The 16,855-nt window shown below is 42.8% G+C and overlaps 2 protein-coding genes across 2 annotated transcripts; one reads left to right on the top strand and one right to left on the bottom strand.

Moving 5' to 3' along the window:
* The first annotated feature begins 1,152 nt into the window (after positions 1 to 1,152).
* Positions 1,153 to 2,716, top strand: mplkip (M-phase specific PLK1 interacting protein). Its single transcript, XM_071901241.2, has 2 exons — positions 1,153 to 1,678; positions 2,140 to 2,716. The coding sequence occupies exons 1-2, from the start codon at positions 1,223 to 1,225 to the stop codon at positions 2,263 to 2,265; spliced, it is 582 nt and encodes a 193-aa protein (XP_071757342.2). The 5' UTR covers positions 1,153 to 1,222; the 3' UTR covers positions 2,266 to 2,716.
* Positions 2,717 to 10,311: 7,595 nt separating this feature from the next.
* c13h7orf25 (chromosome 13 C7orf25 homolog) lies at positions 10,312 to 12,328 on the bottom strand. The gene is made up of 2 exons (XM_071901240.2): positions 12,221 to 12,328; positions 10,312 to 11,879 (listed from the first exon to the last, which is right to left on the bottom strand). Exon 2 carries the CDS (start codon positions 11,862 to 11,864, stop codon positions 10,560 to 10,562), a length of 1,305 nt encoding a protein of 434 aa, XP_071757341.1. The 5' UTR covers positions 11,865 to 11,879; positions 12,221 to 12,328; the 3' UTR covers positions 10,312 to 10,559.
* Between the last annotated feature and the right edge of the window lie 4,527 nt (positions 12,329 to 16,855).

The following is a 16,855-nucleotide window of genomic DNA, read 5'->3' as shown; positions in this document are numbered from 1 at the left end:
TTATTAGATGAATCTGGCAACATCTTACCTTTTGAGGAATTCTGTATGAAATTTAATTTCCAGTGCAACCGTAAACAATATGATAAGCTTATTAAAAGCATACCAACTTCTTTTATTTTGATGGCTAAAATCGCACTACCTCATATGGTTGCCCCCCCTCATCCCCCTTCACTGATGATTGATGGACATGATTTCTCAAGTAAGATTTTGCCAAACAGAGTGATCCGTGGTCTCTTTACAAATGTTTTATATCCTTTGCAATTCAGCTGGAACTCAGCTTCTCATACCTTCTGTCAGCCTACCTTAAAGAAATTACATATTAACTTCTTAAACTTACCTTTACCTCCAAAAGCAAAAGAACTTCACTTCAAAGTATTTAACGATATATATCCTTCAGGAGAACTCCTTAGACAAAGGTTCAACTTTGATCACAATAGCTGTATATTCTGTGATGAAGAAGTAGAGACTACGGATCACTTATTTTTCTTCTGTCTTCATAGCAATGCTTTCTGGTGTGATATGTATGATTGGCTAGAATCAAAAATATTTTCTCTCTCCCATTTTACCAGAAATGATATTACATTTGGAATCATAATGGAGGATAAAAAAACGGAATTTCTGTTGAATACTTTATTTATTTGAGGTAAATTTTATATCCATGAATGCAAATGTATTAAGACACCACCCTTATTGGTGGTTTTTATGAGAACTATCACTATACTGCAAATCACTGAAGTATATGGAAAAGAAAAAAGAAAAAAAATCTACTGAACATTATTGATGCCTTAAAATTATTAGAAGGGTTAGAAACCCTAACCCTAACCCTCTAACCTAACCCTAACCCTAACCCTTAGCTACTTTATTCAAATTATTATATATTTTTTTCTATTTATGTTATAATTCTGTTTACATCGTTTTCTAAAGAGCCTACTACTGAGGATGAATTATTTGCCATATATTGTTGTACAATTTATACTCAAATAAAAAAAACAAAAACAAAAAGAAACTGGTGGTTAAAGTAATTTCCCGACTCTCCCTGTCCACTAGGCGGCGGTACTGCTGTTTGACAACCGCCGTGAAAATGAAAGGAAGAAGAAGAAGAATAGCAGAAGAAGAATAGAGCCATGTGTTTCCGGTTCCGGGGTGAAGGTATTTAGTGTTTGTTGTTTTCAGTTCCCAGCAGGAAGGTTCCGCTCCGCTTCAATTAGTTTTAGTTGTAAAAATGTACCGAGCTCCGGTCAGACAGCCGAGTCCCGGAGGCCCGCGGCCGGCCGGGAGGTTTCCTTCTCCCGCCTGGGCTTTTCCTGGAGCTCGGTCGCCTTCTGTCGGGCCAAGATATGGAGGCTATGGGGGTTCTCCCAGAGGTTCTCCAGGGTGTTCTCCTGGCTATTCTCCTGGTTCTCCAAGAGGTTTCGGTAACAGAGTTTACGGAGACTCTCCGGGGGGTTTCGGTGCCGGTAACCGAGGTTACGCAGACTCTCCGGGGGGTTTCGGTGCCGGTATCCGAGGTTACGCAGACTCTCCGGGGGGTTTCGGTGCCGGTAACCGAGGTTACGGAGACGCTCCGGGGGGTTTCGGTGGCGGCAGCAGAGGTTACGGAGGGTCTGGGGGGAAGATGCGGCGCAGACCGGACGGCTTCAGGCGGTCCCACGGCCCGGCGCCACCGCATGGCTTCCAGGTAAAACATGATGTTTGGAGGTTTTCTGTGTTTTGGTCGTCATGCTGTAGAGTGGCTGGTGGCTTATTCTAGCCTCCATGCGTTCTCTCGTATGTGGTAGATTTGTCACCAAACTCCATTCAAAAATCTGGTAATTTAATGCTGCCTTGTTTATCGGCAGACAGACACAGCTCGTAACACATGACCTAAGACATTATACCAATATGTAGGATCGATGCTTCAATTCGGCGTAGATCCAATAAACCAAATAGTTATTATATCTGTACAATTTTAACTTTTATAGCTGGTTCTCTTGTTTCTAAAACCAAGCGAACCATTTCTAAAAGTTGCTGCTTGGTGAACTGGATAGATGCCGAATTGAAGAGTGGCTCGTAACGATTCAGAAGTAAGGTTTGTACTTTTGTGGATAGTAAGGTTCATATTCAGCGGGATAACTGACTGACTGACTGATGTTCCTCCAGGCTGCAGCGCACAGCTCGGACCGAGGCGACACCGTGGAGAAGTATTTCAGCCCGGCCATGCTGCAGGACCCGTGGGCCGGCCTGCAGCCCGCCGCGGAGTCCGCCGGGAAGCACAGACACTTCTGAGGACAGTTTAGTTTTTATTGTTGTTGTTGTGGGAAGATTCACCAGCAGGATCCTGATCGACAGGAACTCAATGAATTTAAAGTTTTTTATTCTTGTCAGGACAGATGGAATATTCCATAAAAATCCCAGGGAAAATCCTTGACTACAAGATGTCAGTGAATTTTATTTTGGTAGTTATGTATCTGTACATAGTAATTCAGTTAAAATACACAAATTATGTGTAAATTTTTAGAAGTCTTCTGACATGTTTTGTAACATGGATCCCATCTCTTGTACTTGTTTTTAATACAGAGGTTCTTAATGTCTTTTAGCAGCCAGTCAGAAAGATTTCACACTCGATTACTCTGCAAAGGAAAAGTTTTGTTTTGTCAAACTCACCTCTGTTTTCACATCAGCACAGAAAAGAGGATTTTTATTTTTGGAAATTAAAATTTCTAAGTCTTTGTTTTAACTGGCATCCATGTTGTGATTTCTCTCATATTTTCATGTGTTCAACATCATGGCTTTTACATGACATTAACATGTTGGGTCAGATGTCTGCCAACAGACTGATGAGTTGTTGTGATGATTCATCTGGCAGTTTATTGTAATATATTTCTTTAGAAAAAAAACTTCTAGTTGTATAAGGGTTAAAGGTTACTGATGGGTTACAGGTTAAAGGTTACTGATGGGTTAAAGGTTAAAGGTTACTGATAGGTTAAAAGTTACTGATAGGTTAAAGGTTACAGGTTACTGATGGGTTAAAGGTTACTCATGGGTTAAAGGTTACAGGTTACTGATGGGTTACAGGTTACTGATGGGTTAAAGGTTACTGATGGGTTAAAGGTTACAGGTTACTGATAGGTTAAAGGTTACTGATGGGTTAAAGGTTACTGATGGGTTAAAGGTTAAAGGTTACTGATAGGTTAAAAGTTACTGATAGGTTAAAGGTTACAGGTTACTGATGGGTTAAAGGTTACTCATGGGTTAAAGGTTACAGGTTACTGATGGGTTACAGGTTACTGATGGGTTAAAGGTTACTGATGGGTTAAAGGTTACAGGTTACTGATAGGTTAAAGGTTACTGATGGGTTAAAGGTTACTGATAGGTTAAAGGTTACAGGTTACTGATGGGTTACAGGTTACTGATGGGTTAAAGGTTACTGATGGGTTAAAGGTTACAGGTTACTGATGGGTTAAAGGTTACTGATGGGTTAAAGGTTACAGGTTACTGATAGGTTAAAGGTTACTGATAGGTTAAAGGTTACAGGTTACTGATGGGTTAAAGGTTACTGATGGGTTAAAGGTTACAGGTTACTGATGGGTTAAAGGTTACTGATGGGTTAAAGGTTACAGGTTACTGATGGGTTAAAGGTTACTGATGGGTTAAAGGTTACAGGTTACTGATAGGTTAAAGGTTACTGATAGGTTAAAGGTTACTGATGGGTTAAAGGTTACTGATAGGTTAAAGGTTACTGATGGGTTAAAGGTTACAGGTTACTGATGGGTTAAAGGTTACAGGTTACTGATGGGTTAAAGGTTACTGATGGGTTAAAGGTTACAGGTTACTGATAGGTTAAAGGTTACTGATGGGTTAAAGGTTACTGATAGGTTAAAGGTTACAGGTTACTGATGGGTTAAAGGTTACTCATGGGTTAAAGGTTACTCATGGGTTAAAGGTTACAGGTTACTGATGGGTTACAGGTTAAAGGTTACCGATGGGTTACAGGTTACTGATGGGTTAAAGGTTACCGATGGGTTACAGGTTACTGATGGGTTACAGGTTACTGATGGGTTAAAGGTTACTGATGGGTTAAAGGTTACCGATAGGTTACAGGTTACCGATGGGTTACAGGTTACTGATAGGTTAAAGGTTACTGATGGGTTAAAGGTTACTGATGGGTTAAAGGTTACTGATAGGTTAAAGGTTACTGATGGGTTAAAGGTTACAGGTTACTGATAGGTTAAGGGTTAAAGGTTACTGATGGGTTAAAGGTTACTGATGGGTTAAAGGTTACAGGTTACTGATAGGTTAAAGGTTACTGATGGGTTAAAGGTTACTGATGGGTTAAAGGTTACTGATGGGTTAAAGGTTACTGATGGGTTAAAGGTTACAGGTTACTGATAGGTTAAGGGTTAAAGGTTACTGATGGGTTAAAGGTTACTGATGGGTTAAAGGTTACAGGTTACTGATAGGTTAAAGGTTACTGATGGGTTAAAGGTTACTGATGGGTTAAAGGTTACAGGTTACTGATAGGTTAAAGGTTACTGATGGGTTAAAGGTTACTGATGGGTTAAAGGTTACAGGTTACTGATGGGTTAAAGGTTAAAGGTTACTGATGGGTTAAAGGTTACAGGTTACTGATAGGTTAAAGGTTACTGATGGGTTAAAGGTTACAGGTTACTGATAGGTTAAGGGTTAAAGGTTACTGATGGGTTAAAGGTTACTGATGGGTTAAAGGTTACAGGTTACTGATAGGTTAAAGGTTACTGATGGGTTAAAGGTTACTGATGGGTTAAAGGTTACAGGTTACTGATGGGTTAAAGGTTAAAGGTTACTGATGGGTTAAAGGTTAAAGGTTACTGATGGGTTACAGGTTACTGATGGGTTAAAGGTTAAAGGTTACTGATGGGTTAAAGGTTACAGGCTACTGATGGGTTAAAGGTTACTGATGGGTTAAAGGTTACAGGCTACTGATGGGTTAAAGGTTACAGGCTACTGATGGGTTAAAGGTTACTGATGGGTTAAAGGTTACAGGTTACTGATGGGTTAAAGGTTACAGGTTACTGATGGGTTAAAGGTTACAGGTTACTGATAGGTTAAAGGTTACTGATGGGTTAAAGGTTACTGATGGGTTAAAGGTTACAGGTTACTGATGGGTTAAAGGTTAAAGGTTACTGATGGGTTAAAGGTTACTGATGGGTTAAAGGTTACAGGTTACTGATGGGTTAAAGGTTAAAGGTTACTGATGGGTTAAAGGTTACAGGTTACTGATGGGTTAAAGGTTACTGATGGGTTAAAGGTTAAAGGTTACTGATGGGTTAAAGGTTACAGGTTACTGATGGGTTAAAGGTTACTGATGGGTTAAAGGTTACAGGTTACTGATGGGTTAAAGGTTACTGATGGGTTAAAGGTTACAGGTTACTGATGGGTTAAAGGTTACTCATGGGTTAAAGGTTACAGGTTACTGATGGGTTAAAGGTTACTGATGGGTTAAAGGTTACAGGTTACTGATGGGTTAAAGGTTACTGATGGGTTAAAGGTTACAGGTTACTGATGGGTTAAAGGTTACAGGTTACTGATGGGTTAAAGGTTACTGATGGGTTAAAGGTTACAGGTTACTGATGGGTTAAAGGTTACAGGTTACTGATGGGTTAAAGGTTAAAGGTTACTGATGGGTTAAAGGTTACAGGTTACTGATGGGTTAAAGGTTAAAGGTTACTGATGGGTTAAAGGTTAAAGGTTACTGATGGGTTAAAGGTTACTGATGGGTTAAAGGTTACAGGTTGCTGATGGGTTAAAGGTTACTGATGGGTTAAAGGTTACTGATGGGTTAAAGGTTAAAGGTTACTGATGGGTTAAAGGTTACAGGTTACTGATGGGTTAAAGGTTACAGGTTACTGATGGGTCAGGCAGAAGCCGGCTGGTGTATAAATACAAACAGGGGACCAATGACACCTAACTGTTGGGTGTAGCGCTCCACAGGAAAGTAGTCCTTCATCAGTGCAAAAGTACATAAATAAAAACATTTATCAGTGTCACTCTACTAATGCACAGCTGACATTATCGCCACTCTACAGTCTGGCACAAGACCCGAGGTGGAGGGATCTGTTTCTATGGTGGTGATGTAAAATAAATATTTTAATATGGAGAGAAGTGTGCAACCTTCATAATTACTTATTCTGACTTTGGACCGTTGGTTTGCACCTTTTTCTGGGTGTGCGCTCTACTGCTGAACTACTGATCTGTTTCTATATCTCTGATGTGACGGTGACCCTGCACACCTGTTCTCTCGACCCGGACTCATTTTTTTATCAACTGCAAATCGTTTGACTCTCCCCGTGAATTCACTTCATTCATGCTGGTCGGTGTTTCCGTTCCTCCTCGGCGTGCGCGACTGGCTGGCTCACCCGACTGGCTGATCAGACATTAGGAGTGGAGAGAGAGAACCCGGACTCCCTGGTTATTATTATTTTAACAAAGGGAATTTAAAACACAAACTCACAAAATACAAACAATTCATCAAATGCCCGACCAGGGAGGAGAACACACTGGATCACTGTTACACTACCATCAACAGTGCTTATCACCCCTGGAGAATCTGACCAGTCTCTAATTCACCTGATTCCTGCATACAGGCAGAAACTAAAACTTTCTAAACCTGTTGTGCAGAGATCCAAGAGGTGGAGCAGTGAAGCGGTGGAGAAGCTGCGTGAGTGCCTGGACTGCACAGACTGGGAACCTTTCAGGACTGCCACCAACAGTCTGGATGAATATACAGATGCTGTGACATCATATATCAGCTTCTGTGAGGACAGCTGTATCCCAACTCGCAGCAGGGTGAGATACAACAACAACAACAAGCCCTGGTTCACAGCAAAACTCAGTCAGCTACACCTGGAAAAGGAGGAGGTTTTAACTAAAAGTTTTGTGCCGCTGCAGCGCTCAGATACTCCTCCTTTCTACTCAGACTCTACTGAGTTAAGGTTACAAAAAAACACAATTCTGTTTTTCATTCAGTATTACAGTTGACATCGACAGAGAAATGAAACGTTTTTCTTTACCTTTCGCTTGATCTGGTCTGTGTGTAACCAACTCTCGCTCAAGTCTCGCGAGAGTTGAGTTGTTCCAGGAAGTTACACACAGACCGGATCAAGTGAAAGGTAAAGAAAAACGTTTCATTTCTCTGTAGGGTCCTTTCCATAATGTTGTCAGACACTTATAATAACAATCTGAGCCTGTCAGTAAAACAAGAACTTTTAGTGGACGTACGTTACGGTGTGATTTGTCCCGTCGGATTACATCGCAGCTCGTTTCACGGCTGCCGGCTGAAGCAATCTCGCTCAATACTGGACCAATTTCAAAAATTGTTGTCCCCTTTAGTCACTTACACACAAAAAGTTGGTTGAAAAATACCGAAGTTAACCTTTAAGTAAAGTAATGACATTCCTGAGGTATAGGCAGATATAATACATTACAAGCTGGTTATAAGTCACTATAAGTGGTCATTGTTTGCTTTAAGTAAAGTGAAAAAAATATCATTAAATCTATGCAAGAACATCAAATTGATTATATATAATTCTTAAGTTTATTACTATTGTGATTGTAGATACCAAACAGTACATTTTCCCAGTAAAGAGAAAAGTCAGAGTCAATGTTGCCAATAATATACCGGGATACTCTTTCCAACATGTGTTAGGGACATTGCCAGAACAGGTGCAGCATTGTTTCTGGGTACATTTCACACAATGAACAGTTAACATAAATGTCTTTCTTAAACTTAAGAAGATAATGACTTGCAGGATAATATCTATGTATGATTTTGAAAGAAACTTCCCTTACTTTATTGGTAAGGAGATATTTGTATAGAAGATTCCAGATATTTTTCCAATTCAAGTTATCGACAAATCTACACCAATAGGATACAACAGAAGGGGTACTAGTAATATCTTTATGAAATAATGAACGTATGTTACGATTATTATTTCTTAAAGTAGTAGTCAGGCAGACACTACCCACTGAAGTTACCTTAGGGTCAAGTGTTGGTAAGCAAACTGGTCTTTCTGCCCCTTTTAGGAGGATTAGAATTCCAGAAGGAATAGCATCCGTAGAGCCAAACTCCTCTGGGGTAACAGGAATGCCAAAAGTATCAAGGAATTCAGAGTAGCTCAATAGCAGTCCATTAACATTAATTAATTGGTTTACTAGAATTATATTATTGTTAAACCAGTTTGGATAGAATAATGCTTCCACATGTTCTCCCGCGCTGTACCTAGTTTTTACAGTCAGCGCCTAAATCCCGCCTCTCTTAAATTCTGATTGGAAGATAGCAATTTATCCACCAATGGATATCAAATATCTACCCGTTTGGCAATCAGTGAGTTAGGCTGTACTACACACATGCAAAACCAATTTAATTTAAATCCAACATAGAATTATTTTATAACTATATATATAACTTATTTTTTTATATAAACTAACTAAAATTCACCCTGGGCTACACCCTCCCCCTTCTAATTGTCTAGATGTCCTCATCTGACTCATCAGACTCTCTCTCTCTCCTTCGAGAGTACTTTCTAACTTTACAGTTACAGCAAAAGGTTGAAGGCTGGGGGTGTGAGGCTGTTTCAGGGTCATCTCCAGGTTTTGAGTTCAGACTGAACTGAACGACCATCCCATGGTGTTGGATAGTGAACGGCCGGTTCGAAGGATTTCCGGGCTCATCATAGCTCAGGAGAACTACTGGCTTCACAGTTCGTCTGGACGTGCATCTCTATGACGCCCATGTCTATAATGCATTATAAACACACTTATAATGCACTATGATCCTTGCGAAAAAAATGTCAGTGAGTGACCAGCAATTATGAAGTATTATGACACTTGACCTTATAAGTCATTATAAAATGCTTTATAATGTGTTATGATTATTGTTATAAAGCATTATGAATATTTATGAGTGCTTATAACTATAATTATAGTGCTATAAGCATATTATAACGCATTATAAGTATGTTTATAATGCATTATAGACATGGGCGTCATAGAAAGTGTTACCACAAAAACAAATGTGACTTTTCTACTTCATTGATTTGCCATATTTTATCCATAAGTGACAAAGTGCAACATGCAAGCCGCTGCAGCACAAACGTCTCCTGACTCTTTCTTACCTTCAGCAGCTCGGAGCTGAACATGCAGACGTGTTGGGTCTGCTTCTGTGTTCAGGAGACCAGCAGCAGGTCCGACGTCCCACAGTCCAGATCCATGCTAAGTTTATTTGAATAAATACTGTATATACTGTTTGTATATACTGTACATATGTCTGTGTGGTTCTGTAATACAAATCAAAAAAAGGAATACACTAATCAATAAACCCAATAATCTACCTCAATCAAATTCAATATTCAATTCAAATATTCACAATTATCACAAATATTTTCACAATTATTTTCAAGTGAACATAACTACAGGTACCTGAGAGATTATTAATATTGACTCAAGTTAAACTGTCATTTACCTAAAGAGTTTAGACTGAGATAGAAACTAAACTAACTGCCGGAGCAGCAGAACGGTTCCAGTTCAGTGCAGAACTGGAACCAGACGGATGTTAAATATACATGAAAAAACAAAGATAATTTACCAATAACAATCAATACAATTCAGCCTAAATAATCACATACATTTGTCAGCTGGGAGTTCAACAGTTCTGCCATCAGTCTTGATCCTGATCCTCCACAGCTGGGCAGTGAGGGGAAGTGGGAGCAGAGGATCATGGGAAACTGAGTTCTAGGGTGAGTAACTCTAATGTGAATGTGAATAATGTGAATAATGTAAATAATGTGAATAACATGAATAATGTGAATAATGTGAATAAGGGTTAGTTAACATACTGTATGTGGTTCTGTGGCTCTGTGAGGTTTTTTGTCACAAAGTTCTTTACCAATAGAACTGACTGCATGTTCAGCTCTGCTTGTAGTGAAGTTTAACTTTGCAGCTGCTGCCACCTGGTGGCCGGGAGGGGAACAACACACAGTCTCATTAAAAATGATCTTTGAAGGATGAACACATTAACTGTACATACATACACACATATATATATACAGTATATATATATACAGTTAATGTGTTTATCCTTCAAAGATCATTTTTAATGAGACTGTGTGTTGTTCCCCTCCCAGCCACCAGGTGGCAGCAGCTGCAAAGTTAAACTTCACTACAAGCAGAGCTGATATACTGTGTGTGTGTGTGTATATACACACGTATGTATTTCCTGGTTATACAGTAGTCAGCTCATCTCACAATGTCACTCAAAACTGTTTCAATAAAGATTGGCAACTGACAATCATTTGAATGCTTTATTTTATATTGAATATATCTAATCTTAATACAGAATATTCTGCTTTAACAGATAAATCCCAATATTGATTTCTGCTGGGAATCAACAAAAAGACAAAAAATATTCCAAACTAGAACCAGCAAATAAACTGCTGGTTAGATTCAGGAGCAAAATGATACAAGTCTTAAAGTCCAAAATAAACCATCAGCCTGCAACCCTCTCTCTCTCTCTCTCTCTCTCTCTCTCTCTCTCTCTCATACTGTCAGATGGGACTCGCCCTCCACTCTTTGCCTTCAGTCAGTGCTCTTGGCTCGTGAATGAACACACTGTATCGGACGCCCTGATTGGCCGCCGCCCTGACGAAGCCGCTGTTGGCCGTCATGGTAACGGCCCGCAAGGCGTCGCCGGTGCCGAATATCATCAGCGAGCGGCGGTTGACCTTGGAGCTGGCGGTGAGGCGGCGGGTTCGCTCGGACGGCTGGTCGTCCACCAGCCGGACGCGGGCCAGCAGCTCGCGGGCGCGGGCCTTCTCGCCCGGCCCACCCAGCGTCTCCAGGATCACCTGGAAGTCGGCGACAGCGGAGCGGCAGGCGAACAGCTCCTTCCCCTGCATGAAGCCGTCGAGCCGCGGCAGCACACGCTCCCGCCGCTCCTGCGCCGCCTGCTCCGTCAGAACCTGCTCTCTGAAGGTGAAGCGGCAGCGGCCGTGGCTCAGCGACGACACGTAGGTGATGAGCGTGGTGATGTCCAGGTTCGCCCGGTGACACGCCTCCACCTTCACCTGGGCGGGGAAGGCCAGGCTCGCCACCACCGTGTCCCGGTCCACTCTGGTGTGGCTGAGCTCCGACTCGTCTTCATCTTCGTCTGCGACGTCGCCGTCGTTCGGCTCCTCGCCGTCTGTCGATTCCTCGCCATCTGTCGGTTCTCTCTCCGCTCCTTGCTCCTCCTCATCGCTGCCGTCTTCCTCTCTGAGCACGGCGTTGACCGCCACAATGTCTCCTCGTACGGAGATGCCCATGTGCGTGAGGCGGTCGGCCATGGGGCTGGACACGCCGTTGTAGAAGGCGAAGATGATGTGCGGGTCGCTGTACTGGACGGGCTGCTGGCGGCTCGCCCGGACGAAGGCCTCCGCCTGGCTGACGACGCTCTTGTCGCCGTACTGTCCACGACCCTGCCAGATGTTATGCAGCGCCTCCGCCTTCCGGCCGATCGCCTTGACCCAGGTGTGACCCCCGTTGGCCACGACGTCGACCACCAGCGACCGCTTGGCTCCGCCCCCGTCCTCGTAGGCGAAGACGCGCAGCACGGCGACCACGGCCTCCAGGCTCTCCGCCGACTCCACGACGGCGGTCAGGTGCGTCAGGTTGGTGCTGTGCAGGTGCGACTCTTTGATCTGCACCTCGCCCGCCTGCACCTTCCTCAGGAACTTGAGCTCAGCGCGCAGCTTGCCGCACAGCTTGGCCTTGCCCTCCACGCCCTGCGGCTGCCGCTGGCACAGCTGCTCCACCCGCCCCAGCAGCGCCTGAGCGGCGCCCAGACGCTCCTGCAGCATCGCCTGCATGGACATGGCTGCACATTATCTCTGGAAGCAGAACACAGATCAGCTGGGGGTAAAAACACATGAACCCTGACTCTGACTTCACTGCCGCACAGAAAGACTTTTAGAATGAACTCTAATGACGGCACATGCTGAAATTAGGAAGCGTGTTACTCGCAGTGACTCCATCTTAATGTCGTCATACCGTGACAACATCAGAGCCGACAGACTAGCTTCGCTTTTACACACGAACCCTAACGTTAGCCTTACAGCTACCGCTGCTAGCTTAGCCGGCAGAAAGTAAGCAGAAGCTATCGGCGCGTGTTTCCTGTCATTTAAAACAAAAACAACATGGCGACGTTCAGAAAAACAACACAACAACTTACGAAATCCGTAAAATATGAAGTTTTGTCCGCAGGTTCCTTCCAGCAGCTAACAGCTAACAGCTGACTGACTGACTAGCTGCTGCCGGAGTGAACTTCATAACAAGGAATCTCACTTCCGGTAGAATTTCATTCCAGACCTTCAAAATAAAAGTCCCAAAGCTTTACCGAAATTATATTTCTCTTGTTGATAATAAATAAAAACAGACGTACAAGTGACGTATACTGCTGACATATATATATATCTTATATATACAGTGTACTGTATATAATCTGCAGAAGAGGAATAAGAAAATGTTTCGATTCAGTCTGTTCAATATTGATTCATATAAACAAAGCAGAAAGTCAAAATAAAGGTCAGAGGTTGATGTTGACAGAAGAAATCTGATTATGAAATGCGAAGGAGTAAGAAATAAATCTGTTGTGACGAGATATTACAAGTTCAAACAATGATTTTCTAAAATCATTACATTAGTATTATTATATTATTGTATTTGTACAACAATCTCATTCAGTGGCAAATAATCTGAGCGAGGACGACATTGAATATGTAAAAGGAAATGATCATCATAATATCATAAATACTATTCTTTATTTTGATGACAGTCTTGTGCCAGCGTCTGTAGGCAAATACAAATGTTCTGTTCATTCCAATTAAGGATCCACACACACACACACTCACACACACACACTCACACACACACATTGGGTTTTCATCCTTCTAGTAAAACAGAAGTTTAGATGTGTGAGTTATTAAAACTGAAGAATGTTTGTAACTTTAATAAACTTACTGAAAACTAAAAAAAAATACTGAATTAAAATATTTATCTTTGTAACATGAAGCATCAGTACAAACAGGATATGACATCACATATCAGCCGTGTGTGCAATGACTCAGCATTCATACAAATAGGCTATAGAATAATAAGGTGCACATGTCCATCAGTGTAACACACACACACACACACACACACACACACACACACACACACACACACACACCATAGTACAAATGCTGAGTCACAGTCATTTAATTACAGTGAACTGATAGTGTCCCATATAAAGTAAAAACGTTTCAGACTGAGAGTGAAGGGAGAGAAGACTGACAAAGAATGAGTAAAGATCATTTATATTTACAGACAGGTTGGATGGAGACAGGTTGAGATGGAGACAGGTTGGATGGAGACAGGTTGGAGTTGGAGACAGGTTGGATGGAGACAGGTTGGAGTTGGAGACAGGTTGGATGGAGACAGGTTGAGATGGAGACAGGTTGGATGGAGACAGGTTGGAGTTGGAGACAGGTTGGAGATGGTGACAGGTTGGAGTTGGAGACAGGTTGGATGGAGACAGGTTGAGATGGAGACAGGTTGGATGGAGACAGGTTGGAGTTGGAGACAGGTTGGATGGAGACAGGTTGGAGTTGGAGACAGGTTGGATGGAGACAGGTTGAGATGGAGACAGGTTGGATGGTGACAGGTTGGAGTTGGAGACAGGTTGGATGGAGACAGGTTGGAGTTGGAGACAGGTTGGAGATGGTGACAGGTTGGAGTTGGAGACAGGTTGGATGGAGACAGGTTGAGATGGAGACAGGTTGGATGGAGACAGGTTGGAGTTGGAGACAGGTTGGATGGAGACAGGTTGAGATGGAGACAGGTTGGAGATGGTGACAGGTTGAAGATGGAGTTGGAGACAGGTTGGAGATGATGACAGGTTGGAGATGGAGATGGAGACAGGTTGGATATGGAGACAGGTTGAGATGGAGATGGAGATAGGTTGGAGTTGGAGACAGGTTGGAGATGATGACAGGTTGGAGATGGAGATGGAGACAGGTTGGATATGGAGACAGGTTGAGATGGAGATGGAGATAGGTTGGAGTTGGAGACAGGTTGGATGGAGACAGGTTGGAGATGGTGACAGGTTGGATGGAGACAGGTTGGAGTTGGAGACAGGTTGGATGGAGACAGGTTGGAAATGGAGACAGGTTGAGATGGAGATGGAGATAGGTTGGAGTTGGAGACAGGTTGGATGGAGACAGGTTGGAGATGGTGACAGGTTGAAGATGGAGTTGGAGACAGGTTGGATGGAGACAGGTTGGATGGAGACAGGTTGGAGATGGTGACAGGTTGAAGATGGAGTTGGAGACAGGTTGGATGGAGACAGGTTGGAGTTGGAGACAGGTTGGATGGAGACAGGTTGGAGTTGGAGACAGGTTGGATGGACAACAGGCAAGGCAAGGACAACAGACTAACAGACCATATTACAACAGACTGGAGGTGGTCCTTCAGGTTGTCAGATGGAAGCGGGGGATAGTCTGAGACAGACTTAAGAAGTTCAAGCCATGGGAAATTACAAGGAAACTATGGGGAAACTAAAGGAAACTACAAGGAAACTACAAGGAAACTACAGGAAACTACAAGGAAACTACAAGGAAACTAAAGGAAACTACAGGAAACTACAAGGAAACTACAGGAAACTACAAGAAACTACAGGAAACTAAAGGAAACTAACCCAGATAGACTCCCTAGTCTTTGTGCTCAGAGGCTGACTACAAGAGGCTGACGGTGCCTAAAAGAACCGGTTCACCAGAGGAGTTCAAGCCACTCCCAGCAATTAACAACTACTTGAACACCAACTGGCCTTCCCCAGCCAAGCACTTTGAAATTTAACTGGTTTCACCTAAACTAGTTTCAGCGAAACTACTCAACACCAAACCAAACATTTTCAAATTAAACACAGATTTAACTAAAACAGAAAGATAGCACAGTAACAAACAAATAGCTCACCAAGTGCTGCTAGATCCCAACTGAAGTCTCTACTGACCCAAGCTGAGATAAAAACAGAAGATTCTACACTGCAGACAAAATGTGTACTTTATCTCCTTTGCTGACACTGAAAAACTTGTTCAGCCTTTGTCTCTACTAGATTGGACGACTGTAACGCACTTCTGTCCGGCTGCCCGCAAAAACAATAACTAATCTCCAGCGAGTTCAAAATGCTGCTGCCAGAATTCTGACGCGCACCAGAACGAGAGACCACATCACACCTTTATTGATTTTTAAATCTATTTATGGAAATGCTTCCAACTATCTTAAAGATATAATTGCTAGATTTGTTCCCCGCAGATCTCTCAGGTCATGTAACTCCAACCTGTCAATGGTCCCCAGAACCAGATCCAAATATGGGGACAGAAAATCTTTGCACTATTGAAACACTTGGTACTTTTAAAAGACAACTTAAAACCCATCTTTTTAACTTTGGTTTTACATAGGATCTCTCTTCTTTCCTTCTCCTGGTTTATTTATTTATTTATTATTATTAGTTATTTAGTTTATTTTACTTATGTATGTCTTTTTCCCACCATGTTAGTTGGTTTTGGTTTTATCTTCTGTAGTAATCTGTAGCAATTTTCTCCTGCTTTTAATATGAGCACATGCCTGTGGTCTTATTTAACTCAATGTTTTGCTCTTTATATTGTGTGAAGCACATTGCGCTGCATTCTGTGTATGAAATGTGTTATATAAATAAATGATGATTGATTGATTGATTGATTGAACTACAAGCAAACTACAGGAATAACAGTACTGATATTAGTGTCAGCAGTATGAACACCAAACAGGCTTTTCAGAGGGTGAGAACACTCTCAGGGAACAAAACTAAACCAAACACACCATCACCACAGACCTGAACACTTTCTATGCCGGCTTTGACACCTACAACTGCTCTAATGAGTGTGGGAGACTGCTGGGACCCTGCCAACACTCTGCCCCCTTCACAGAAGATGTCCGTCGGCAGCTGTCGAGGCGCGAGCCGGGCAAGGCACCGGGTCCAGACGGGATCCCAGGACGACTGCTTAAGACCTGCACCATGGAACTGTCTCCTGTGCTCCACTGCATCTTCTGTGAATCCCTCCAGACAGCAACTGTACCCATTCTCTGGAAAACTTCCACTATAATACCGGTCCCCCAAAAACCCCGCCCCTCTGAACTAAACCACTTCAGACCAGCAGCGCTCACTTCCATAAATATGAAATGTTTTGAAAAACTGGTGTTGAACTGAACCCTGTTGTCAGCCCACAACTGCAGCCTCACCAGTTTGCATACAGGTGTCATGTCTCCTCCACACCCTCCTACAGCACCTGGACTCTCCTGGCCCTGCTTCTCTTCATGGACTTCAGCTCTGCCTTTAATACCATCCAACAGCATCTGATGATAAACAAACGTCACCATCTCTCTGTCCCCCCTCTCCTCATCCACTGGGTTCACAGTTTCTTCAGTGACAGATCTCAAACCGTCAGGGTGGGCTCAACACCGGAGCCCCCAAGTCTGTTCTGAGCCCCTTTCTGTAGACCCTTTACACCAATAACTGTCTCAGTCCCTCCCCCATCACAAAATACTTCAAATACTCAGATGGCACAGCCATACTTGCACTTCTTAAGGACAATAACTCCGTCACAGCCTATCAACACTCCATCTCCCACTTCACTCTGGTGTACAGATAACCACCTACACCTCAACCCCCCCCCCCCCCATCTCCGTCGACAGTGAAACAGTCAAGATGGTGGAGAGCTTGGATGGTGGAGAGCTACCTTGGAATCACCCTGGACAATAAACTCAGCTTCGATCAACATTCCACCGACAT

Source organism: Centroberyx gerrardi, chromosome 13 (assembly GCF_048128805.1).
Source record: "Centroberyx gerrardi isolate f3 chromosome 13, fCenGer3.hap1.cur.20231027, whole genome shotgun sequence".
Classification (NCBI taxonomy): Eukaryota; Metazoa; Chordata; class Actinopteri; order Beryciformes; family Berycidae; genus Centroberyx; species Centroberyx gerrardi.
This window is presented reverse-complemented; position numbering and strand designations above follow the sequence as displayed.

Bases quoted from the DNA above. Each gene is read 5' to 3' on its own strand.
- mplkip (XM_071901241.2), top strand. From the start codon at position 1,223: ATGTACCGAGCTCCGGTCAGACAGCCGAGTCCCGGAGGCCCGCGGCCG. The intron at 1,679-2,139 runs GTAAAACATGAT...ATGTTCCTCCAG, and splicing joins CGCCACCGCATGGCTTCCAG to GCTGCAGCGCACAGCTCGGA.
- c13h7orf25 (XM_071901240.2), bottom strand. From the start codon at position 11,864: ATGTCCATGCAGGCGATGCTGCAGGAGCGTCTGGGCGCCGCTCAGGCG.